The sequence below is a fragment of the Ahaetulla prasina genome, chromosome 2, assembly GCF_028640845.1.
Source record: "Ahaetulla prasina isolate Xishuangbanna chromosome 2, ASM2864084v1, whole genome shotgun sequence".
Taxonomy (NCBI): Eukaryota; Metazoa; Chordata; class Lepidosauria; order Squamata; family Colubridae; genus Ahaetulla; species Ahaetulla prasina.
Window position 1 is genome coordinate 180009334 of NC_080540.1, and position 27629 is coordinate 180036962.

At 40.8% G+C, this 27629-nt stretch overlaps 1 protein-coding gene across 1 annotated transcript; it reads right to left on the reverse strand.

The window, feature by feature from the left end:
• Positions 1-464: 464 nt before the first annotated feature.
• LOC131190636 (uncharacterized) lies at positions 465-26324 on the reverse strand. Its single transcript, XM_058167980.1, has 3 exons — positions 26270-26324; positions 10419-10902; positions 465-1345 (listed from the first exon to the last, which is right to left on the reverse strand). The coding sequence occupies exons 1-3, from the start codon at positions 26322-26324 to the stop codon at positions 1138-1140; spliced, it is 747 nt and encodes a 248-aa protein (XP_058023963.1). The 3' UTR covers positions 465-1137.
• Between the last annotated feature and the right edge of the window lie 1305 nt (positions 26325-27629).

Sequence of the window (27629 nt, forward strand, 5' to 3'; positions counted from 1 at the left end):
GTTCAATTGTATTGATGTCAGAGATGTGGTGAGGGTTCCAAACAGGTGAGCTGTATTCTAGAATTGGTCTAGCAAATGTTTTATATGCTCTGGTTAGTAGTGTGGTGTTTTTGGAAAAGAAGCTACGCAAAATTAGGTTTACAACTCTTAGAGCTCTTTTTGCGATGTAGTTACAGTGGGCTTTGGCACTTAGATCATTTGATATGAAAACTCCAAGGTCTTTAACGGGGTGGGGGTCGTCTGTAAGGTAATGTCCATCTAGTATGTACTTAGTGTTTGGGTTCTTTTTTCCTATATGTAAGACTGAGCATTTGCTGGTTGAAATTTGGAGCTGCCAATTTTTAGACCAAGCGGATAGATGATCAAGGTCATTTTGAATGATAGATGTATTGCCTGTGGTGTTAAATAGTTTGACACCACCAGCAAAGAGAACACAATTACTTGAGATGTGGTCACAGAGATCATTAATGTATAGTATAAAGAGTGTTGGTCCAAGGACGCTGCCTTGAGGAACGCCACTCTTGACAGGAACAGGATTTGATAAAGCATTGCCAATTTTGACCACTTGTTGTCTGTTAGACAGAAAAGCAGATATCCATTTGTGGAGGGGTCCTGAGATGCCATAGGATGTTAGTTTTAGGAGAAGTTTATCGTGTACTACTGAGTCAAAAGCTTTGCAGAAGTCTATGTAGATTGCATCTGTTGTTTTGCCTTGATTGAGATTTGAAGTCCATATGTTTTTGCAGTGGAGAAGTTGTAAGTTACATGATAATTTTTTCCTGAAACCAAATTGTTTGTTGGAGAGTAGGTTGTTAGTTTCTAAGTGTGAGGTAATGGATTGGTTGATGATAGATTCCATGACTTTGCAGGTGACACAGCAAAGGGAGATCGGTCTGTAGTTTTCGACTGAGCTGAGGTCTCCTTTTTTGAAGATAGGGATGACTGTGGCTAGTGACCAAAGTTTGGGAAGAGAACTGGTAGTGAAAGCTTTATCAAAGATAATACTTAGGGGTTCTGCTATATTAATGGAAAGTTTTTTTAAGAAGAATGCACATAGTCCATTGGGTCCGATAGAAAGCGATGGTTTTAAGTTGTGAAGAGCTTTTCCAACGTTGTCTTCTGTGAAGTCTATATGAGTTAAATCATCATAGTCATTGCTGGTTCGTTTGTGGAATGTCGGATATATGTTATCGGAGTTAACAAAAACTGAGCCAAAGAAAATGTTGAAAAGGTTTGCTTTGACTGTTTCGTCATTGCCACGTTTTTGCCACGTACACTGTCCAAGTTCTCACCGTTTTGTATATTGCTATGAGTATTTGAAAATCTTGATGCTACTTCAAGTTGCCTGAAATGTTGTAAACAAAAGATATTATGAAAAATAATCAATCTTTGATATTTTTATTATTCCTAGTCAATACTGCATCACACTCCAGCAGACTGAACCTTACACAGAAGTACTCCTAATCTGCATGTAAAAAATTTATTCATTTAAACAACTACATCTTGAGTTGATTAAGCTATGAATTAAACTAACTCTGCAAATAATCCCCAAGTGATGCCAGTTTTATTACATAGACCATGACTTAAGGAACAAAAACAGAATGAATGTTAGAAAGCATTTAGAGCTTCAGATGCCTCTTTAGAGAAGAAAACAGCTCTCAACAATTAGAACAGTATATTATGGTATGAACTGTTGCTTTATCCAATGTTGTTATAAGTGCACAATAAATACAATTATTACTGCTATTGTGTGAAACCATTTTATCTCTCAGACTCATGTCCTGTTTAAACAGGCGTTGGCAACCAGCAACACAATATCTATTCAACACTGAATTCAACAGTACTTATTCCTGGAATAAGATTACAGTTCCTGCAGCACACACAATATTCTTCTTTTCCAGAAGAATGCTAGCTGCTCCTGATGCTGTTACTCCTGCTTAAAATTGCTTCACTCCCTTGGGCAGGATAGAAGGTGAAGGATGAAAGGAGAAGAGCTCTCATTATCTAATGTCAGGCTGCCTAGATCAGACTCTTCCTGTCCCACTTATTCATTGGTGCATCAAATTCTGCTTTCAGCAAAAATGTGTTTACAGCATGAATCGTATGAAAGAGAAAGCTAGGTTAGCTCATGTTTCATTGGCAGGGAAGTTCTAAGTTTCCTGATGCTAGCTTTGAGATGGAGATGCACTGAGCAATTTCAGGGAGTGGGACTCTTGTTTTCGTATTTGAGAAGACAAAATGAAGCAGAAAGTCAGCAAAGCAGCAGAGTTATCTAACTTGGAACCAGTACAATAGCTGACCTCTCCACCAGGTATCTGAGAAGCTTTGTTTCTTCTCAAGCAAGATCAAACAGCTGAATACAGATTCTATTCTCAAAGCTGACTGCTCCCATGTGCTTGTCTAAGCTAGTTTTATGGCTGGGGGCACAGAGATGGCACTGTTTGTTTGGATGGACTGATCATTCAATGGCCGATAGGCTGCTAACACTCTTGGGGCTACTGTGGGCTCAGCAGCAGTCCCAGAAATATGGCCAAGGAACAGATGTGGTTCCTGCTGTGTGGTGACAAGATCATACATCTCTTCCTGTTCAATTGTTTTCTAGTACAGGAAAAGTGGAAACATAAACTGAATTTTGTGACTGAAGGCAACACCGTTTGGGGAAGAGGAAGAGAAGATTTTGTTAGGGTGGCAGTAGGACAGATTTAGTCATAACCTGAAGCTTCCAAGCTTGTCCATAAAAGTCTGTCCATCTGTCCATCAACAATTCCATTCCCACAAGGAAAATTCCTTACCAGGAAATAGTGAAATCCAAATGTAGTAGGTAATTTCAGGCTTTTGTTCAGAGGAACTGGGATTATGTCTGAGGAGAGGCGGAAGGGAGGAGGAAGAGAAAGCAGAGCATTGTGAAATCCTTGATTCTGAGAGGTACAACTACATAAGTAACATCAGATAAATTTGCAAAGCTTCTTTGAAACCCAAACCACAAGTTTTCTTCATTAGATAACTCAGCTGTGGCTCAAGGTGATTAATCTGTAAATGGCATTTGAAACTAATGAACTCTGGCTTAAAACTGAATGCATGTTTCAACAGCAAAATATAATATGAAAAAAGAACATCAGTCTTCTTTTGTTTTTTAAAAAAATATCACAACACAATTAAACAATTAAAGCTTTCTTTGAAGCAGAAAATAATAATTACTGTAAATAATCTAAATCAGGGGTCGTCAAACTATGGCCAATGGCCCAGATACAGTCCGCCAAAGCCATTAATACGGCCCGCGTGGGACCATGAGGCTGCCCCGCCCACATCAACCCGCCTATCCACCAGCCCCCACCCACCTTCTGGACACCAAAAACAGGACGCGTGGAGGCCTTGGGAAGCCAAAATTGGCCTCCCCGGCCTCCAGAGAGGGACACCACACACACACACACACACACACACACACACACACAGAAGTCCCTCATACACACCCAAAGGCAGCAACATCCCTTCACTAACCTGCTTTCTACCCCCAGGAGCATAACAGAATAACATAAAGTGAGATCCAACCTAGAATCAAGGACAAATTTCCTGACAATGAGCACAACTAATTAGTAGAATGGCTTTCCTTTCAGACGTTGTGGGTGCTTAATCGCTGGAGGTTTTCAAAAAGAGATTGGACACACATTTGTCCAAAATGGTATATGGTCTCCTGTTTGAGCAGAGGGTTGGAGTAGAAGACTCTAAGGTCCCTTCTAACTCTGTTATTCTATGTTCTGTGTTCTAAATTTTTCATAAAATGAACCTTCTTTTTTATAAACCAAGAGACTGTTGGTGTCTTGGCTGTAACGGGCTAACATCATTGTTGCCATATTTGTAATAGAATTTTATTTTTAAAATGTTTTAGACATGCAAAGATTTCAGCTTTATATCACAATACTACTGACCAAGGATCAGTCAGTTGTTTTGGCTCTCCAAACATGAGTAAAGACCGTGACCACAGGTCCTTCTTTTTATGAACCTCAGAAAAAGAGTAAATTCCATTGGCCCCTTCAAAATAGAGAATAGAATAGAATAGAATAGAATAGAATAGAATAGAATAGAATAGAATAGAATTTTATTGGCCAAGTGTGATTGGACACACAAGGAATTTGTCTTGGTGCATATGCTCTCAGTGTACATAAAAAGAAAAGATACCTTCATCAAGGTACAACATTTACAAAATCATTTTAGAATTTGGAATCAGAGGAAATTGATAAATATGCCTTTATTTGTGAATTTGAAAAATAATCTGGTTACATTACATAACAGTTCATCACCCTTCCCCATGATGGTAGTGCCTCAACAAACATTACAAGAGTAAGAATATATAATAGTTATCATAAAGCACAATATTGTAAAAACAACAGGAACAAACTAGGGACCTTAAATCTTCCTGAACACACTTCCAAGGTTCAGAAAATGTCATAGGTACCCCACAAAATAGCTTCCACGAGTATAAACCAGTGTTTCTCAACCATGGTAACTTCAAGATGCATGGATTCAAGATTCCCTTCAACCAACTGGCTGGGGAATTTTTGGAGCTGAAGCCCATTCACATAATAGGAAGAACTGAAAAAACAGCATTGAGGAGCTGTTTCTTACTTAGTTGTGTATGATTCCAGATGGGATTTCTCTGTAGTTCTCATCTAATCAAAGCTTATTTGGAATTTTATTATTGGCAGCATAATAATGTCACAAATCCATTGCTCTTCTTCACTGCTACAGTACAAAACTGTACATATTCCTGATTTTCAGTTGCATACTGTGCCTGTAGATATGTCAGACCCTGAAGGTTATGTCGTAGGGTTCCAGCAGCTCAGCAAAGAGCGATAGCCCTTCCCCCAAAGACAGTCCCTAAGTTGTTTCCCAGAGATAACGAAATGAAAAGAAGAAAATGCAACATCAGGAGACAAATTTGAGATCAGCAACTGCAGGAGAATAGAGAGTAGTAGACTACCAGGCACAAATGACACTGCCCAAGAGCCCAGGCACAACAAAATCCATCAGTCATGAGCTGAACAATTTGATTCCCAATTTGATGCGATACCAGTCAGACATGATCATGGGCTGCAGACTGAATCCTTTCATACACAGGCGTTCAAGGCTATACCCAGACATTACACACAAACCAGCAGAAAAGATGTTTCTGTGTAGATTTGTTTCTCTTAATTTTTTTTTCCCTGAAGACAAATGCTGGGTGCTTGCCAGTTTTATGTCTTTGAACTTCCAGGCATTGGCCACTGAGCCTCAGTGAGGTTTCAAGTTTTCTGACACTGGATAAGTTAATGACGTCTCAGTGCTTCCCTTGAAAAGTGTTTAACTGTGGGGTGGGGGGACTAAAATAAGATCAAGTTAATGTCATCAACAGAACAATTGAATTTGTAAATGTTATTTCAGGCATTAGTAAATATTATTTTCTAAGCCTTCAAAAGCCAAAATGTGGCTCAACAGTGTATTCCCATAAATAACTTCTCTAACACAAGAGCTACCAACAGATTTAAACTTAATGTCAACCGCACCAGTTTAGATTGCAGAAAACAAGATTTCTGTAACAGAATTATCTATGCTTGGAATGCATTACCCGACTTTGTGGTCTCTTCTCATAACCCCAAAAGTTTTATTAAAAATTTATCCACTGTTGACCTCACCACATTCCTAAGAGGACTCTAAGGGGCATGCATAAGAGCACAAATGTGCCTACTGTTCCTGTCCTATTGTTTCTTCCCCTATATATATATATATGCTTATATTACCTTGTTTGTCCTCATATATATGTTTATATATTATATAATCTTTTGTGTTATGCTTGTTATTCTTTTGTATATTGTTATGACAAAATTAAATAAATAAATAAATAAATAAACTCAAAGTGAGCAGCAACATCGGCATGCTGTCAAAACAAGGCACTGGTGTCCACAAAGCATATCCTGGAGTGAAATCAGAAATTTGCTTGGGTTGTGATAATCAGAGCTGTAATGCAAATAGCCAAGTGTTATCTTGGGGCAAAGTCATCCAAACCTGGCACTTTCTGGATGGGCAGGCTTAGCAATTCTCTAAGGGCTCAAGCTCTCAGGCTCTACAACAGCTGGAGGGAAGGAGAGTGAGGAGATATGGGTTAAAAGTCAAGGCTCTCTTCTTTGCACCTCGCTGTGAATTGCATATCTGTGCTGCCTGCCAGCCTCTGGAAGAACACTTGGATTTCCAAATATGGGCCTTATGCAGTTGCTGTCTTTCTTTTGGGACATTTTCACTCTAGACAGCACTGCTTTGCCTTGGCAGTATTCCTCCTACCTGTGGGAGGCAAAAAAAAATTTCAGCACTTTGCATTCATAGCCTGTTTGGGTTTTTGCATGGAGCTTGATGGGTGAGGTCATATCACCAGGTTAGATGGAACACCATTTCTCCAATACTTTTTTGGCTTGTTTTGAGGAGGGTGTTGAGAGGCTAAGGAACGAAGAGAAGCATGTTACACACACTAAATATCATTTTATAACCATATGGACCAGCTGGGGCTCTTCATCACAGGACACAGACATCAAAGCAGAGGAAATTTGGTAGAACAGCCTTCAAAAGAGCATAATTGTTATTTACCTCTACTTTGCTGGCAGTTGAGGGGAATCATTAAGAAGTAAATAATTAAAAACCTGGATGTGGGAAATGAACTTAAAAGTGCCCTGGCTCAAAGAAGGGACTTCACTGTCTGGGTAAATAGAGGGTGACTTAACTTAAAATCCAAAGGAAGACAGAGATGTTGACATCTTGCTCTCATTGGAAAATCTGCTGTGTATTTTTAAGTTTTTCAAAAATGCATTTGCTATTGAACCTAAATTGGATTCTCCTAAGTACCATGCATGGTCACATCATTGCTGTACAAGCAGTCTGTTTCTCAGCTATGATACTTATATTGCAATTTTTACTGGTTAGCTTCAACTTTGAAATAACCATTTCTTAACTTGGGTGAATTGCTGAATTGTACTGTGATTGTTAGGGCTGACAATTCAATCCAATTCCTTCCATCATTAGCAGCTAAAAGGCAGATCAATTAGCTAGATCTGTGAATGCAATTAACTTTCCTCAGTGCAATACTTACCCAGTCTGTGTCACCTGAGTGCAATACTTACCCAGTCTGTGTCACCTGACACAGACTGACACCTGACATCAAAAGAGAATGATGTGGTTCTAATTTCTTTTACATGCTGTAACCAATCTCTCTCTCTCTCTCTCCCTCCCTCCCTCCTTCCCTCTCTCTCTTCTGAGGAGATCCACAGGAACTGCATTCCCCTCACAGCTTGTCTATCCCCCCCTCTCCCTCCCTCCCTTAGTATTATTTACTTAATAATTATCCTGGTGGTTGTTGTTGTGAAAGGTTGTGAAAGAAAGAAAGAAAGAAAGAAAGAAAGAAAGAAAGAAAGAAAGAAAGAAAGAAAGAAAGAAAGAAAGAAAGAAAGAAAGAGGATCCAGAATTTGGGGTTTGAGATTGAAGGACTCAAACTGTTACAGTCGGAAAATGAGGTGTCTTGCCTGCTTATCAGGCCTTACTTTACTTTACTGTAGGACAGAGTTGCTAATATTTTCCCCACAATTTTTTGTGGCTTAACAGTTACATACTAATACTAAGGCTGGTTGATTATGGACAAGACCTCCCTCCACCTGCTAAGACTTCAGCAGCTGCTGGACCTGAGCCCAGTACTGGCAGTTGGCATAGCTAGGCATCTGCTGAGGTTCCTGGAGACTCTGGAAATGATGCACTTGCCCATGGCCAGCAGTCTTAATCTGCATACAATTAAATATGAACATGAAACTAAGTGAACTTTTGCAAGTCCTGAGAAGCAAAAGGGCAGGGGGATGAGTGGAATGGCTGCCAAAACTCAAACATTCTGGGGATGATTTGCTCCAGAAATGGCAGAAAAGACCCTCAACCATCAAAAGCTCTGGAAGATGCAGGAAATTAGCTGGGGGTAAGGAGACTGGGAAGCCCTTTGCCCCAAGACATGCTAAAAGATCACTCTGGATATGGTGGCAATCATCAGTTGTTCTCAGGCTTTTGCCATCCCATTCCAGACGGACACAGGGCAAGTAGGAAAAAAACAAAGTCATTCAATATATAAAAGTAAGCCCAAATGTGATAAAAAGGCAACCATATAACCCAATGCCTGAGAATAACTCAGAATAATTAAGAGATGAAATTACATTCAAACAAAGTTTAGCTTGTTAGTAAGATTGGGATCCACTGTGCCTCCAGGTCAGCCTTTCACCATGGAGCCACCGCTAAATTGGCTTTCACAGATCCATGCCTCATGTATCTCACAAGAAGCAGGGAGGACCTTCCACTGGCCCTCTCAATGTCTGGACCAGACAAGCAGATTGGGTTCTGCCTAGGCATTGCCTGGTATCCTTTGTCCTTTTCTAAATGATATATCACTAGATTATTGGTTACAAAGCTTTGTCTGGATGAAGCCTTCTTGCTTCTGTTCAAGCCAAAATGATTGTTGATTGTGTGTTGATTGTTGCCAGTCTGAAAGGGAGACTGTGGGCAACTGTTATGCTGGTCCATACTCTTCTCTCTCCCCATTTAAGGGCATATAAGAATTAAACTATATACTACTGATTTTTAACTATTAGGATTAGTGGTTGTCTGTCATGGTTTCCCTGAGATGGAGGCAAGGGCAAACCAGGGGTGGGTTCTACTTACCTTTACTACCGGTTCGCGCGGGATCGTGTGCATGCACACGCTTCGCTTGCGTGCACACACTTGCTGATGATGTTGGGGTTGGTGGGCGGAGCTCCCCCCCTCTCCAGTTTTACTACCGGTTCGCAAGAACTGGTCCGAACTGGGGACAACCCACCACTGGGGCAAAATATTTCCAAAAACATTGCCTTGAAAAAATGCTGGCTCAAAGGCATCCCTCCCCCCACCCAAAATAGACAACAAAATAGCATTTCGTCACCCAATTAATAAAAGTAAAAGCTATGGCCATGAAGGAAAACCTGTAATTGGTGACTAACTGAAGCAGAACTTGGCTCCCTTCCTTTACTTAATCACAGACCTAGTGTTCTCTCAGAAGGGTGCCAAAACCATGTTTAAAAAATAATGTACAGTATATTAAGAAGCCTCCTTTAATACCTGACCAGCACTTTCTGAAATGCCAGCCAGTCCTTAAGCAGGCAGATGACGGCATCGTCACCAAGGGAATTAGCGAATCTCTGCTGATCAGATCCAGGAGAAGAGGAGTCAGGAGAAGAAGAGAAATATTACTTTAAAACTGGGACAGTCCAAAATAAATCTAAGCAGGCCCTGCGGTGGGCAGAGAATGAGACAAAGGCAACTTCATTGAACATGTCCTTTCAAAGCCACGGGGTATCTTTGCGCCCTGGCTAGCGGGCCACGGAGAAGATCCCCTGTTCTCTCCTTCAGTCTTGGTCACCTGCAATTTTCAAGCAGCAAACACTGATGCTATGCCAAATAGGAGACTGACAGATCGGCGCCAGGAGACGGAATGTGTTTGAAGCGCTATGGGAAGGAAGGAAGGAAGCTCACCTTCGTATCAAAAGGGTCTCCACAAAAGACGCTTCTCTGAGGGGGATTCTGGACAGCGCTGCAGTTCTAAAGCCGCCCCGCCCGCCCCACTCCCAAAAGCAGCTGGAGTTTGTGCTCCCTTTGATGCGATCAAGGGACCCGTGTATCCATCCTCTTCGTTTGCTAAACTAAGGCCATCCACGGAGGGTGGCCAACTTTTCTTCCTCTTAGGCCTCGACTCCAACGCTCCACCTTACCAAGGACCCTGGCGTTCAGAAATCCAGCGATCGGAAGGGTTTTTTCCCCCCATATCTTTATTTCCACGCCAGAACTAGCGTCACCGGCTTCTTTCCCTGGTATTAGTCCGTAGTTTTTGGAAATGAACTAGATGGCCATCGGTAATGATATAAAATTCGCCTTGGAAAATGCGAGTTCTCTGGACTCACGCCCGTCTCTCCTTCATTGCCTGCCTGCCCGCCTGCCTGCCTGCCTCCCTCCCTCCCTCGTGCGTCCGGCGTGTTGGGGGTTAATGTCTGGTACTTGGCGAGCTAGTCTGCAAAATCCTCCCTCTGATATCCAAGACCGTTCTTCAAAAAAAGAAAATCAATCTTCAGGGCCCGTGGCCAATAAGAGGAGTCCTGGGCGTGCGGAACAACCAATTGGGCGACACGATTTGCGCCGATCTGACCCACCCTATCTCTTTCCTGAAAACTGCCCACATATGGGTTGTATATGTAAGACTCTACATATTTCTCTATAATAGCGAGGGGTCAGATTCGACGAAGATTTGAACGGAGACCGGGAGCGAGGGGAACCGGCGCTGGATCCGAAGAAGGGGACGCAGCGAGAGAGTAAGGCACCGGTTCCAGCCTCTACTAACCTCCGGTGCAAGTGTTCCCAGGGACGAGGTCCAGAGATCAAGGGCTCCGGGAACTTCGGGGGAGGGTGGGGTTTTTTGTTCCCCGCGCAAGAGCGGCACCCCTTCCCACTTCGTCCGGCGCGGGCATCACGCGTATTAGAAGGAAGAGTTGCCACCAAACGGTCCCACGCGTGGGAAAAGTCGGCGGCTAAGAGATCTCCGACGGCGCACAGGGCGGATCGGGACCGGCAGGCGGCCCGCGTTTTACAAGCACCCGAGGCGCGAAGGAAATGCACCTTTCTTTTTAGCGGGAGAAAGCGACCGTTCGGCGGCCCACCCCGCGGCGCCTCTCCGAGAACTTTCGCCTTTCGCTGCCCGCAGGGTCTCTGCAATCGCCAGACGGAGGGGGCCTCGCCCGCCCCCCGCCGAGCTTTTTTTCCTCCCTCTATGTGGTCGAAAGCGTCTTGCTGAGAGCGTGACGGCGAAAGAAAAATGAACCGCCACCCTCACTTCGTTCGCCTCTCTCCGAAGTGACACCGGCGGCGACCCGGGTAAGAAGACACACAAAGGGAGAGCGAGCGAGTGAAGCGTCTTTGCGCGCACAGCCCTCGCCCCGCTCCGGCGCGAGAGAAAGCTGTAAGTACAACGGGCTTCGGACAGTCCTCAGCTGTCCGCTTGAGGAATCTCGGAAGGTCTCTTTCTGGCTCTGAGATAGATTGCCCCGGCCGGCCACCCAGGTGACGGGAGGGAAGGTCGCCGCCGCTCCCTTTGCCTCTTGTCTGCGGTCAGGATCAAGTGGGAAGGCGCGTGACGGCGCGCCCACCGGGTCTTAAATCTCTTGGGGGCGGAATGCCCTGGACGGCGGGAGAGGGGGGGGAGAGCCGGGTGAAGAATGGAGATTGCTTTGCCCTCTGTGGCAGATGTAAAGGAGGAGAGGCCGGAGTTAGCACTTGCTATTAGAATGTGCTTTGAAGTCCTCGTGGTTATTTTCAAAAATCCTTTTCTGTTTCTCTTTCATACTTACGTGGGATGAGTGGGGAGCGAGAGACTTTCTCAAACCAGAATAATGTGGCTTAGAAGGAAAAATGGAGTTGGTGAAATTAACTTTTTGCCACTCACTTACAGAGTGAACAGGGAATACTGGGGGGGAAATGTGGAATGGGACTGCAGAGAAATCATCTTCAGACTTGGCAAAAGATCTCCCAGCTAAAGCAAAGTCTGCTGGGCTGCCCTGATTCCATGAATAGGCAGGAGAGCAGTGCTGAATTTACACCATCTAACAAAACTAGTCACTTAGGGTGGGATAGTTCTGGGCCACAGTCTGGTGGCTACCATCTTGTCTTTCTGCCCCCTCTTACGCTGATCTCTCCCAACTTCTGCTGATCAGACTAATTGTTAGAAATTAGCAACTGGAGCTCTTAAGCCAAATCTGGCCTAATTGTTGCATATAAGTAGCTCTCGATGCTGCACTGCTCTGGCTGCATGCTGAAGTTAAAATCTATCAATTTTGTTGTGCCTAGTGAATTAAATAGGTTTAGTTCAATCAATGTAGAGTTTAGCACTGGCATTAAAGTGTAGTCCTTAGCTATAAGCTTTGAAAACTTCAGTTATATTCTTGGCTTTTCTGTGATGATACCAGGGGAAATTGAATAGCTTTTAAGTTACAATCTTAAACCTATTTCCTTGAGAATAAGCCCTAAAAATTTGAATGAAACACGGAGACACATTAGTCAACCATCTTTTAGTCTAGTATGTTATGTAAATCGGTCTCTTGTTATTACTTTGTTTCATTCTGCTGTGCAAACCCAGAATCGTTCTATAAACCATGGTTTAAACACAGGAAAACATGTCATGCAAATATAGCCATTCAGATGAAAGTTCTGCTTAGGAAAGAATTTGCTCCATTAATTTTGAAAAAGCCTGCATTGTGTCTTTGATGCTACCAGGTGGTTGTGTTCAGTTTTCTGTGGGTATTTTGACATCTGTTCATTAAACATGTGTGGCCAAGTTGAAAATGTTCCACTTTTAAATAATGGCATTATTTATCTATTCTGTAGATATTCAGATCAACCAGTTAATTAATCTACTTTCCTTTCACTTCATAATGCAACCAGTATATTGCTTTGTAAGGTGAACTGATTATGCAATAATATGAAGTCAGGTGATATATATAGCAGTGTTTCTTTCTTCTATCATATTTATCTGTTTCTCCTTAACCAACATTAGGAACATCACTGATCCAAGAAGGACCAAGCAGAGAGCATGGATCCCAACTGGTTTCTGTACTCTGCTTAACAATAGTTTTGTTTTCACATTATGCAGTACATCACTGTGTACCACATAAAAAGGGTTGAGGTTTGAATTACATAGCTATGGTCAACATCTTGACCTTTTTGATCACCATGTGGGTTCCCCAAGGATAATGAAAAGTCAGATCTCAGCAAAAGTGAGGACAACAGCATAGATAAACACAGAGTGGCAATTTCCCATTAGCTTTTGACCTAATAGCATAAAGTACACCAAATCAATGTTTGGTTTATCATATATATTTGAGGATAAGCCAAGAATTTTAGGTGCCAGAAAGCACCCAAAAAAATCAGGTTTGCTTTATCTGGTCCTCAGATGGTCAGACCTTCCAATTTTTAACCAAGATACCGTGAAAAATGCAGGTTGGCTTATTCTTATGTGGCACGTTTTTCTGGTAGTTTTGTTAAAAAATTGAGGGCCAGCTTGTCAACAGATAGGCTTATATACAAGCATATACAGTAAATTAGAAATGTTCAAAATAGTTTAAAACAGCTGGCAAATTACAAAAGAAGACAACTTCTCTGAAGAAGCAGTATTACCTTGGCCCTTCTGAATATGATGCCAGGTTTTTTTAAAATGCAGAAAAGGTCTGCTCAAAAAGAAATTCCACTGAAGCTTGCTTTTACCTAAGGAGAGGGTTGCAATCTGAATTTATATGCAGAAAATAGAGATGCTTTTGTAGGAATCAGCACTGGGTTGAGAGTGCCTAAACCTGCTCCAAACTCTTAATTGCTAGGAAGGAAGTATTTCTCTTTCAGAAGAATATTGAATTAGATCTTTTTCAGATCATGAGGAGCCCCAGAGCAAAGACAATACTTCCATCTGATAGCTTGTTCCCAGGCTGTATTTCCTAATAAACGTCTAAGGTGTGTGAACTGATTATCCATCTTTGTAATGTGTGAATGAGTAGGTGGTTATTTTAGGGATGGATCTGGCACAGCTCCCAGAATCATATTTGCTGTTCATGTGTCTTAGAGAAGTGTCGGAGATGTTACAAAGATATCAGAGGCTGTTTCCCAGAAAGAACATTAACAATATGCTTAGGGGAAAAAAAACATTGGCTAGAAAGAAGAGCCACTATATTTAATGCTTCATCACTTCAAATAGTATCTGGTTGATAAGAATGCAAGTGTAAAACTTGTAATTTTATGTCCTGCATTGATCAGTTGTTTTTAAAGGCTCGTTTGATGACAGAGATAACATTTTTGATGGGTTTCATAGAATAAAACTCTTGCAGCTTCCCATATTAACATTGTGAGGTGTATACTGGAAAACATTGGAGTCTGTTGTTATGCCAGATGCCAGCATGGAAAGCATCCAGATGGTCATGTCCATTTCTCTTAGGTTAATGCTTGTTTGCTAACTGAGTCAATCATAGAGAATATGAGAAGATTTGGAGGACGAATTCTGCTCAGTAGCCACTCTTAAGTTCTGTAAGGCTGGTTTCTTCTTGGCATTGTCCCCAGCAGTATGAAAGCTTTGAAGTTATCCTCTGTCTGATCTGATCAAAATAGCTGCTTTAAATAAATAGCAAAATGGGCATACCAAGAATAAAAACTCTTGGGACTGGGGAAATGAAGTACTCTATGGTTGCTGAATTAATTAATTTCCCTGCATATTTTTCATCACTCAGAGCAATTTATAGTGATATAAAATATAGTGTAAAATATAACCACAGCAGGTGGCAGCATTCAGCTAACCTTGGCTGATCTCAAAAAAAGACTAAGCAGAATCAGACCAGTTTAACATTTGAATGGGAGACTGACAATAATTTTTAAGACTTGGAAGTTGAAAATAAATTAGAGATGAAAGCAATGGCAAACCGCTACCATATTATTGCCAAGAAAATGTGTGGATGTAGTTTCTATCCAATCTCCAGGTTTCTTCAATATAAAGTAATTCACACAAATAAAAGAATGAGTATAAAAATAATAACACTGAATACAGAAAAATAACTTTTAGATAACAAAAAAATACAGTCATTGAAACGACTGAGAAAAAGCTATCTGAGATTCATAGTGAAAAGTGTTTCACAATATTGGTACAACTACTGAAAACATTGTCTTTTGCTATCATCAGCTGGGCCTCCACCTTAGCTGAGCAACACAGACTGTTCGCACCTTGTGACCTTAAGAACTTTAGCATAGATGAAGAAGGGATGTCCTAGACCCAAGCCATATAGAGCAGTTGTTTGCATATTAGGGAGTAAATCCCATTTAACTCAATAAGGGCAGTTTTCGGTGACCATATCTAGAAGATGATTTGCATTCGAAGTGTTTTTATATGTGATCTCCATAACCTTTAATGGTTCCACTGTGAGGTAAAAGCGAAGTTGTGATTCCCAACTCCAAATCAATGAGGAAAATGAGATTGTGAATGGGCCACTCCTTTATCTTTGCTCAGAATTTACTTTCCATCACTTATTTCCTTAGAGCTTATTCCCAGATGAGAGGTTTGTTCCAACTTTGGGGTTTGTAGCTAATAAAAGTCTAAAGGCCTTTATCTGCTCTTATGCTATATTCCACTAACTTTATTTTATCATGCTGTTGGATGGACTGCCCAGGCCATGCAGATTTGGTATTCCTTACAATTTAATCTGAGAGTGGGAAATCCAATGTACCTTGAATTACCTTGGAACTTGCCTTAAGGAACTATGTTTGCTCACATCCTGGTTGCTGCACATGTGTAAAGGGCACACCAGTAGGAAATCCTGGGGTCTGCAGTCCCAATACATCTGGAAGGTGCCAGCCAGATGGTGGAAGGCACTGGAGCTGCCAGTTTGCTTTTGGTAAAACAAGCAGGGATACCCTGTTTCCTTGGGAAGTGGCCCATTATCCCAGACTGCAGTTATAATCCTAGAAGAGACAAGTCAGATTTTTTTTTTTTTAAAAAAATTTATTTATATCTCTCCTTCCTTCAGGTCCTCAAGGCAGAATACATATTGCTCCATCTGCCAATGATTTCAGCCTGTGTGGGCTGGGGCTGAGAGACAGGGACTGGCTCAGTGTCACCCAGTCTGCTTCCATGGCTGAGGGTAGAGTTGAACCCGGGTTTCTCTATCTTTAGTTCATCTTCATCATTACATCGAACCTGCTCTTTAAAAAAAGCGTCCATCATACAGGAATCACTTCTACCAAATTCTTTGGCCTTTTCAAGTCTATCTTTTTCTGCCTCTAAGGAAACAGGCAGTCTGATTTCCTGGATTCTGATTCCAAGGGTGTTTATTATTTGGGAGAAAGAAAAAATCCCCTTCTGAGAATTCCTGATGAACGTGATGGAAGAGCCAAGTTCCACTCAATGACAAGAGAGTTCACATTTTTTGGAACAGAAGAAAGAAGTGTTGTAGGCAAGAAAATAAAAGTTGATCATAGTTGCATGAAGGGCTTTCTTTAACAGTTTTGTAGGAGTGAGGGTGAAGAGGTTAGTGGAAATTTTATCTCAAATAGATTTTCTCTCCCTGTATTGGCATCTGCTTGATGATCCATTTCTATTTTCAGCCAAATTCCTAAGGTCCTTTGTTTGCTGCAGTTGTAAATCAATTGCATGGCTTTGGGGCCAGGATGACTTGTCATCAAGATTTCTTGCAAATCGTGCAAAAGCTGATTTCCAGAAGATTTAGTAACCAAGGGAGACCCATGTAGGGAATCTTAATTTTGGGGGGTGGGTGGGTTGTGGGTTAGCTGGAGACAGACCATAAGGTAGACCCAGCAGCAGTGGTGGGATTCAAATAATTTAACCACCGGTTCTGTCCCCTAATGATTTTTTCCAACAACCAGTTCACCAAACTGCTCAGAAAGTTAACAACTGGTTCTCCCGAAGTGGTGCGAATTGGCTGAATCCCACCACTGCCCAGCAGTCCCCAATCATATTGATATTCCGATGTCAGAGGCATTTGGCTGGTCATTAATAGATAGCAAAGATGTGATCTGTACCTAAAGCCTTGGGATTATTCATATCTCATCATCATAGCGGTAATTAAAAAGGAGGAGAAGCTGTGAACCTCTCACAGTCTTCCTGTTCAAAAAGAGACCATAGAAACTATACTTTTCTGAGTTTAGACATACAGTATTCTGATGTTTTAATGTGTTACATGAATTCTGTCATTGTGGTTAGTCAATCGTTTGTCATGGCCTTGTGAAACTTGTGATTAGTAAACTAGGCTTAGAAAAACTGTGGTTTAGTGTGATGCATGAATTCAATTGTTATAACAACACTCATCTTGCAGTGGTCTTCTTGGCCAGGATCATTTAAGGCTCCTTTAGGCTGAGCCACATTTCAGCAAATGTATTCAAAATATATTTTTATGAAATAAACCCATCCTTTCTTTTTTTTAATAAACTATTGCTTTAAATGTAGGAAAAAATTAGAGTAAGCATTAAAACTCTCCCATAACACTAGATAGAATGGCATAATAAAATCAAGTGTTATGGCCAAGAAGACTTTCATCTTGTGCTAAAAAAGAGGAAGATGAAACCAGAGAAATCTAAGACAAATGGGTTGCCATTATAGAGAAGATCCTGTTTCCACTCACCTTCTTGCTGTCAGATGATGGAGGAACATAAAGCAGAGTTTTTACATCCCTTCTTAGCAATTAGGAAATATAGGGTGTTTGGGACACTTGGTCAGTTCCAGGCGCATTTAAACCAGCATTTTGAATTGTGCCCAGAAGTGGATTGAAAACTGATGTATCTGTTTTCAAAACTGGCAAGATAGGCTCAAGTTGTCTCATCACATTTAATAGCTATGTTGCTATATTTTGTTCTGATCGTAGTTGTAGACAGCATTTAAAGACGGCACCATGTATATTGTATTGCAGTACTGTAAATGATACCTTGTGCAAGTTTCACTGCCAAAGAACAGTCTGCGTAGACATTGAGTCTGCCTCAGGGTAGAGAGTCTGTGATCTTCCAGATGCTCCCCTCATTCCTGAATAATGGGCAGGCTGTTTGGATACTGGAGTTCAAGAACATCTGGAGGGCCACAGATTTCCCATCACTGATTGTATATAGAGAGACATATACACATAAATGTATATTATATATCATACTGTATATAATATAGTATATAATATAGTGTTATATATATATATATGATATGTGTGTGTCTGTATTAAGTGTTTTTCTGTCGAAGCACCTGGTCTGCCCCAATATGGGAGGGAGCATATTGCTTCCCTTTTGCCTTTCAACTCCAGTCCAGGAGCCCTCAGTCAGTCGCTTTCACGACAAACTATTTTGTACCAAATTTGTGTTTTGCTGACTAAATCTGATAGATTAGCTAATATATTTCTTAGATTAGATAGATAAACTATAATAATTTCCCTACAGAGACAGAGAGAGAAGGGACATTCTTGGCACTAGAGCCAAATCTGGGTTTGGGTAATGTGAATTATAATCTGAGATAACTCTTCTTCCATCCTCAAGATGTATATTGACATAAGAGGGGAAATCAGAGAAACAGAGTCCTACATGTTTTAGTGGTCATTTACTAATTCTTCATTGTGGTTTTAGATTTAATCCTGTTTTTCTATAAAAAAATACCCAGGGCAAAAAACAAATGAGTAAAAAGAAAACAACACATGAAATGATCTATTTAAACGGGGAAGGGAAGACTAAATGATCACTACTGCTTTTTTAAGCAATTAAAATGTTATTTTGAAAGCTATACATATGAGAATGACTACTAGAAAAATGATTTTCCTGCAGTGATGGATGGAAGTCACTCAAATACTTGCTTCAGTCCCTAGGTCAGTTCTACTGTTAGGCAGATGGAGGCAGCTGATTTGGATCTATAGTAATGGCAACAGGCTTTAAGACAAGCAGTGCTCCTGAGATTTTCTGTCCTAAGCACCAAAATAATAGCTCGTCTTGATCTCTGGAGCAAATATCTTTTAGTATTCCATTTTTTGGTCATAAATCATATTGAACTGGTTCTGGATCCTCTTGGAATAGTCTAAGGAGCAAAGGTATTAAATGAACTGCTAAAGATTCAGGGAAACAAATATCTCCATAGATTTAAGTCGTGTCTGACCCATCACGACCCCATGGACAACATTCCTTCAGGCCTTCCTGTCCTCCGCCATCCTCTGGGGTCCATTTAAACTCACACCTACTGCTTCAGTGACTCCATCCAGCCACCTCATTCTCTGTCATCCCCTTTTTCTTTTTCCCTCAAACTTTCCCAGCATTAGGCTCTTCTCCAGTGAGTCCTTCCTTCTCATTAGGTGGTCAAAGTATTTGAGTTTCATCTTCAGGATCTGGCCTTTTAAAGAGCAGTCAGGATTGTTCTCCTCTAGGACTGACTGGTTTGATCGCCTTGCAGTCCAAGGGACTCGCAGGAGTCTTCTCCAGCACCAGAGTTCAAAGGCCTCAATTCTTCGGCGCTCAGCCTTTCTTATGGTCCAACCTCCACAGCCTTACATTGCAACTGGGAAAACCATAGCCTTGACTATACACACTTTTGTTGGCAGGGTGATATCTCTGCTTTTTAGTATGCTATCTAGATTTGCCATAGCTTTCCTCCCCAGGAGCAAGTGTCTTTTAATTTCTTGGCTGCAGTCCCCATCTGCAGTGATCTTGGAGCCCAGGAAAACAAAATACCTCCATTTCTTCCCCATCTATTTGCCAGGAATTGAGAGGGCCTGTGCTTAATGCATGTCTCCTCTCCTTTCCTCATATCCTCAAGTTCTTAGATATAGCCAATATGACTTCTATAAAATCCCCATAAAATTGAAGCTAAATATCACTCTTTCTTCCATCAGTTCTGGGAGAAGACTCTATTCTAGGATTCTGCAGGTCATAAGATTTCATATGATCTCGATGTTCTAGGTGAGGAGTGTCAAACTCATGTCGTCACAGTGGCATCACGTGACGTATCAGGACTTTTTCCCCTTTCGCTAAACCGGGCGTGGGCATGGCCATTGTGTGACGCATCCAGCCCATGGGCCAGGAGTTTCACAACCCTCTTTTAGGTAAATAGGAATGGAAAATATCTCCAAAGGTAAGATCACCAAAGGCACGTAAAGAGGGTTTGCCATATTAAAAAAGCAAAATGTGACAGGAGGAGTGATAGGAATTGAAGGGCAGTGAGGCATTTGGAAGGTGTGCAAAGAAGAAGTGGAGCTCTATCTAATTGATTCCCCAGTGCACCATCTTTGCTGTGTCTTAGACATGAGATACTCATTTCTCTGGCAGAAAGTTACAGGCTGCTGCTCTGATAAAAATCTTTCCCAGCTGGTGTGTGGGGAAATGAATGTTTTGTTGTATTTTTCTCCAAAGGAAATCACCTGTAGGGACTGCTGAGAAGTATTTATTGCTCAAGGAAGGATTGTGAGCAAAAGACATATTAAAGGAAAATATGCAGTCTGATAACCATCACAACACAATTTCCAGAACTCCCTATTTCAATGAGCTGTTGAATAATTGAAGCACTTTAAAAGCACCTTTATAGAACTTTCCCCCCAAAATAGGAACCTTTGCTAATTTCAAGAATCTTAGTTCCTGTCTTTAATTTTCCTTCTTTTCTTGCTCAGAAAGAGGTGGAAATGCTTACAGTTCTTCTTTGAGGCTGATAGTCAGATTTGGGAAATATGGGGTTTGGAAGAAGATGAGTTGCAATTGTATAGATTAGTACTGGTGCTTCTTACTGGGAAGAATTGGGAGATGCATCTCTTCAACCCCTACACAGAAATGTGCCAGAGAGAGGATAGAAGCTACTATAGGCTTTCAAACTATTTTTGTCACTTCTTGGTGCTTCATGCTAGTGATATAGATTCAGATAACAGTTTCATCCTTGGCTGTCTGGGTAGCCTTATGTATCGTGATTGATTGAGTGTGATTGATTATTAAAGTTGGCATGGATTCTTAGTGACCCTGTAGATAGCTTTTCTCCATGATGATCTGTCCCTAACCTTCAGGTCTTCCAATGCTGCACCCATCTCCATTGTAACTGAATCCATCTTTCTTGCAACTGATCATCCTTCTGTTCTCTATCCCTCCATCTTTCCCAGCTTTATTGGTTTGTCAACAAAGCTAGGTCTTTGTAAAATATGTTGAAAGTATGATAATTTCAGTCTGGTCTTTTGCTGGCTGGGGATTTCTGTAAATTGAAGTCCACACATAGTAAATTTGTTGAGATTGGAAATACTGATTTATTTGCTCATTGTCTTCGTTGTCCATGGAATTTGCAGGAATCTTCTACCAAAATGTATCAGTATTCTTCCCATCTGGCTTTTTCAAAGTCCAATATTTTCTTGGGTAGATTGTCATAGAAAAACACTGAATGAGCCATTTTGATCTTTGTAGATATGACCACATCCCTGTATCTGAAAATCTTTCTAAGGGCTTACATGTTTTTCTCAGTGCTAGTCTGTAGCATATTTCTTGACTGTTGGGTCCTTATTATATATTATTTTATGTATCATCTTTAACAGTCATAGGAAAACCCATCTTACAGGATTAGATTATTACTGCAAACACCTGAAAATAAACATTTCTCATTTCTATTTCTATGTCCCTTTTTCAGTCAGGACCAGCAATCCTGTGATTAGACACCCTCTCTAATGTTTCATTGCTTTAAGTATAATATGAGTAGATTTTGTGCCTTGACTTTTTAAAACATTTGTTTCATTTTTCATGTGCAGAATTCACTATATTACTCATTTGTCATTTTATTGCTTCCCTATTTTGCTATGTGTAAATTAAAGTTTCTGTAGTTTCTACAGCAGTTTTGACCCAACATGTCATAAATCAAGGATAAGTTTTTTGACTCTGGATTCTTCCAGTAGATGAATAAATAATACACATTGATGAAGGAACACTAGTGTAGTATTGTTGCGGGATTGGCTTAAATATGACAATGTAGAATCAGTAGCATTGCCATCTGGCTCAAGCTTTCTGTTTAGATGTTTATTTCATCATTAGCTGCAGTCTGCTAAAGTTGTCTCGCTATTTTATCAAGTCTATCTCCTGCCCTTATTGCTTCCATTGAAGATCTTGAGAATTGCAATTTTTAGACTTCTTAACTGACTGTTAATCCTATGATAAGGTGCCTGGAAAGGAATATTGGATCCTGGTAAGGGAACGGGAAATGAATTTGGTCCATAGGATATGCTCTGCCAGGAAATTCTCTTATCTAAGTCCCACTGCAAGGAATGGAAGGGGCATGATGGCTCAGCAGTTTAAAGACGCAGAGGATGTCAGCTGCAAAACTGACAGCCCCGCTTTGAGACCCAAGTGCCGTGGGTGAGCTCCCATTACTTGCCCCAGCTCCTGCGCAGCTAGCAGTTTGAAAGCATGCAGATGTGAGTAGATAAATAGGTAATACTTCAGTGGGAAGGTAACAGCGTTCTGGGCATTTCGGCATAAAATTATGCTGGTCACATGACCACAGAAGCATCTTCAGAGAATGCTGGCTCCTTCGGAAAAAAACAGATGAGCACCATCCCCTAGAATCGAACACGACTGGAAAGGGGAAACCTTCATCTTTTACTGCAGGAGCACAGTGGCTCACCTGGTTAGGACACTGAGTTGGAGATTAGCAAGCCTGTGTTTGAGACCTGAGTGCTGCTGTCTGGCAGGATGAGCTCCTGTCATTTGCTCCAGCTCCATGACAGAGACATGAAAGGAGCCACCAAAGGCGTCCCCCGGCAGTGGTGATGTCACCATCTAATTTCTTTCACTCCAGAAACACCTTAAACATCAGAAACACCAATGCCTCCGACATGACCTTTAGTGCAAGGAATAAAGTGCTTCCACTTCTTCCAATCGGGTTTCTGTTGGTTAATTCCTGATGGATTGCTTTCAGTTTTAATTGGCGGGTGTCATTTTGTTGTCCACCTCAGCTATCAAAATAGCCATCCTAATGTCAGCTACCTAATGCCCTTTAAATCTAGATTTTCTTCTCAAGAAAATATTTTCCCCAGTGTCCTTCTGCCAAGGCAGGCAAGAATAGTGTCTGTATAAATTTGCCCTGCTGACAGTTTCAGTGCTTGTTAATTTGCCTTCCCAGAATTTCCCTTGCAAAGGGATTTCCCTCTCCTCTCTTGGAGCCCTGGTTCCTTAAAATATACACTCAGTGACCTCATCACAGACCAATCACTGGCAAGGGGAGCAATAGCTTACTGGGCAGAGCTATAGGTTTATGGAATCTTTTTAGAAAACATTAAAGAAGTGTGGCTACAAAAACGCAGAAAGGAAGAAGTCAATATTTATAGAAATGTCTTTTTTTAAAAATCCCTTTAAGGGAGTGCCAAGTTTCATATTCCCTGCAAGAGGAGTTTTAATTGAGAGGAGGGAGTAAGCTGAGTGGTTTTTTTAGGCAAATGGTGATGGCAGTCAGCCAGGTCTCCTGGATCTCTTTTGCTTTGTTGAACCAAGTGGCATATCATTACAGGAAGTTGCTTTAGGCCAAATCAGACTATTCATTTATCTAGCCTATTATAATCCACTTTGACTGTTGGACTCCAACAGTTTTGGAGGCTCTCCTGGGTCTCAGACATGGATTTCCTCTGTCACCTGCTCCCTGTGCCTTTTAGATTTTAGACTTTTTTTTTAAAAAAAAATCCTGCTTTTATTATTTTTTAAAAATAACTCAAAATAGCAAACCTACCTAATGTTCCTTTCCTCCTCCTACTTTCCCCACAACAATCATCCTGTGAGGTGACCTAGGTTGAGAAAGAGTGACTGGACCAAAGTCACCTAGCCAGTCCTACCCTGAGGCAGGACTAAAATATCCTTTCAAAAGGATGTCTGAAATTGAATCTGGAATATCTGGTGGGCAAGGCTGGTGCTCTTCCATTTTTCTTCTATATAATTTTTATTAAGACTTTTAAACACGAAGATAAAAACTAACAAAAACTAATACTAAGTAAGGCTTTAGATCTCAACTGGCTCATCTCAATGGAAACTGACGTGCAGCTAAGTCTGTTAAGTCTGAGATGTTTCAGCCAAAAACCCAAGAAGAACTGAATGAATATCCATTGGGAAGATAGAAATTTTGAAATAGCAGATTCATTAATGGAATGCAGTGGTCAATAGAGCTAAGAAGCTTTGTGGCATATGTACATCATATGCAGATCATAGGTAGATGTCTTTAAAATGCAAAGCACTTTAATGAATTATATTAAGATAACCTGAATCTTATGCCAGAGAAATGTTACGTGCACATGTACAGTTCTTGGTGGTATTTCTTAGTTTCTTCTGCTTCAGCCAAGCATAGGAAAATCCATGAGTTATGCAGCACATTCTTCACTTCCCTCTGTATCTGTTCTGGTCTGATGTTTCTTTTCGCAAACACTGCATACAGCTGCAAAGAGTAGAAGTTTGTCTAAACTCCATTAACTACAGCTTCATTTCCTGTTTTAATTTCCTAATCCAAGCCTTACACCTAACTTTCAACTATGCCATCATCCTAAAACTACCCAACATTCCCTGAAGGTCAAGACCTTTCTTTCAGCAGACCATTTCTCAGCTGAATTGCCTTCTGTAGGTACTATAGTGCGACTTGCCTTATGCCAGCCCTCTGGCTGCTGTACGTCTGGTTCTGAGTGCCCCTTGTGAGTTGACATCTGCATTGTACCTTCTAAGTTCTCAGCTTCTTCAGATGGGATAAAGTCCAAGCCCCACACATAAGGCCCTTCCACTCTGTTGAATTGAAGGATGGTAATTTTTGGATTAACAGAAAACTATACTAGAATGAAGTTAGCTGTTGCTGATTCCTGCTGCTTCTATTGGCTCTGTTTTCAGGCACTGCAAGGCACCTGTCTTCCATCCAAATCTAACTTGCAGCCCTTCAACAGGCAGAGAGGGGGAACTGTTCCTTTAACAGTTGGTATTGCTAAGGAGAATTGAAGGCTATTTCAGTCATGGGTTGCTGGATATGAAATGAAGGCATTTCTTTGTTACTCTTTTTCTCCCTTTGACCCTTTTCCCCATTCTAAATAGTCTACCCTCCAAAACTGGTCTTCTCATCAGCAGATGATGTGGATCACTGTCTCATAACACCAGTTATCAAATCATGACCAGGTTATTTTCTGGAGCACAGAAGAAGGAGTTTTGCCTTATTCTTCACTCCTAAAATGTTAATTCAACCCTGGTAAGTTAGAAATATATAAACAGGACTTGAAGAACACCTTTTTCTCTAAATGTTGGTGACTCCCTGGGATCCCTCCAAATACATGGAATTATCTTGATTAGACTAGAATATAATCACCTCCTTGTCAATTTCAGTACAAAGAAAAAATTCAAATAAGAAAATTACTCTGGAATTATACAGATTGTGTACAGTGTGTGGATGTATCTGTGTGTGTGTGCTTGAAACTTAATTTGCAGACTATTGTTAAAACATCTGTATAAACACTCGTGAAACAACTAATTTCCTTAGTCATTAACTAGAACAACAACCGCAGTGATCACACATATTCAAATATTCAAATTGCAATGCCTTTCTTCATTTCTGCAGTTTACATCTTGATATCCTCTAAAAACAGAAAAATCGGATTGCCCAGAGTTTTTAATCCTTCTGTCATAAAAGTAATAGCTATAAAATGTTTTTATATAAACCAAAATAAAATCTTTCCACATCCATCTTTGTTAATAATTTCTGGCCTGATAAGAAGCATATTTAGTACCGTAGCATTTCTCTGCCTTGGTCAACTATTCACCTCAAGTAACTTTGCAAGTGAGCGTGCAGGAGAGGAGCCAGGACAGGAAATAACAATAGCAGGATATCTACCATGTCTTCCATCTGAAAACTATGCACATGCCTTTCAACACAGGAATAACTGTGCTCCACATGAAGACAGCTCTTAGATTTTTTATAGTAGCATGCCTATAGCCTTAACGAAGAAGTCCTCTTTTTCTGCTCATCTTACGTGTCTGGTCACTGATCAGAAAGGTGGGAGATGGCTGGAAAATCAATTCTGAAGTCCTGAACCCTGTACTTGGATTAGCTTAGCTGTCTCCCTTGCAGTTACAAGTAAATTGTAGTAAGGTGGTGTGCCTTGTTTTTGCTGCATGTTTCTTTTAGGTTCCTTCACTCCTGTTTGGATGCATATACAGTACCAGAGGCAAGGCAATTCACAAAGGCCCAAGGGGGGGATGAAAGAGAAGAGCTGCTGCTGCTGCTGCTTCTCCTGCAGCTACAGAGGTCTTTGGAGATGTTCCCTTCCCTCCCAAGATGCAGAGAGCACGAGACCCACCTCCAGCAACAGACTGTCAAGAGAGAAGAGGGGGGCTCTTGTCTGGAAGCTGCAGCTGCTTGGCCTTCCAGATGTCCGCTGGGATGACAGATTTCTGTGGGAGAGGTGACAGGAGGGGAAGGACACCAAACCAAAGCTCAGAACTGTCTCTTAGAAGACCCACAACCTGGCATGTCTGGATTGCCTTCATAGGTGCTCCAGTTAATTCACCAGAAGCCAGGGCTAAGTATACTAAGCCAAAAAAATGGAGTCTTCCCCAGGCTCTGAATGTTTACCTTTGGCATGATCCCTCCTCCTTCCCGTAGGGAAGGCAGGTGCTGGATTTCTTCTCCCAAGCCTTCCCTTGCCATTCAGAAATTTGGTACCCTACGTGGAAGTCTCCCTGGATGAAATTTCTGCTTGGCCACTTTGTCAATGAAGCCCATGATTCCGTGACAGAAGAAATCAGGTCATCTTTATTTTTTCCATTTTCTTGCTTCTGTGTTTGCTCTGTTTGTACTCAGAGGCAAGATTCACATTTTAAATAATTCATTTTTTGAAGCATGTATTTCTCAGTGCTTTTTATCTGAGCAGGGTTTTGTTCTGTAAATTTTTATCTAAAGTTTACAAAGAACAAAAAAACTAACCCAAACCAATAAAGAGGAAAAGCAGTAAAGAAAGAAAGGAAAATAAAGAAATGTCTGCAAAAGTGCAGGATAAAAGAATAAAAAGAAATAGAAAAGAGACACTTCTAATTTCCTTTGCAGCAAATATAGGTACAATTAGAAAATAATTATTTAACTGAGCAGAAGTTCAAATAGATAAAATATTTGCATAAACTAGGACATTGCAAAATAAATGTATTCAGTACAGTAAATTCTTATTAATACTGGGGCAATTTGTGCAAACATAATTTAAATTGTATTCAGTTTTATTTTTAGAGACATACAAGGATTTAACAGCAGCATAAAAATAAGCCATATCTAATATGTTAACTCAAGTTGCTGTACTTGTACAGATACTAAGACTCGTTCTATTTCAGAACCCTTCTGTACATGACATCATTTAATAAATAATTCACATTGAATTAACAGATTTCCTATGGATGAATAAAACCTGCAACTAGGAAAGTAAGGTTAGAAATCCTGAGTGTGTGCTTTTCAGAGTATATGACGTCATTTGAGACTGACACAGATTTAAATAATAGAAGCAATGGCTTGAAGGATACTCAGAGATCCTCTCAAAAATGTGCACGTAAGGTGAGTTATTCTGTTGGAGAAACTAACCTACAATATCAGAAAGCAATAAATATCAAGATATATAATACCAAAATGTAATTTCCTTTTATGTTTGCTATCAAACAAACATGTTCCTGGCCCATTTCTCCTTTAGGAGAGCTACATTCTAGAACTGAAGAGCTGAAAGAAAAGAGATCTGATAGAGATGCAATTCCTCTTCCTCGCTCTTTAGCTGTATACATTTGTAACAAAGAGGCTTATCTGGCAGGAATAGCACCCAGCAACCATATTTCCAAAGTAAGTGTTCTCTGAACATGAATAGTTCTACCATAACATGAATGGCAGTCAACTTACATCCAAATGCTTATAACAAACTTCATATGGGCAATCCTTGTTTTTTATTTGTAGAGAATCTTCCACTGGGGGACAAGACATTTTAGAGTTAACTGATAGATAAATACATTGATTAATTAAATTTAAAGCCCATCTTTCATTCAAATCTCCTATATTCTC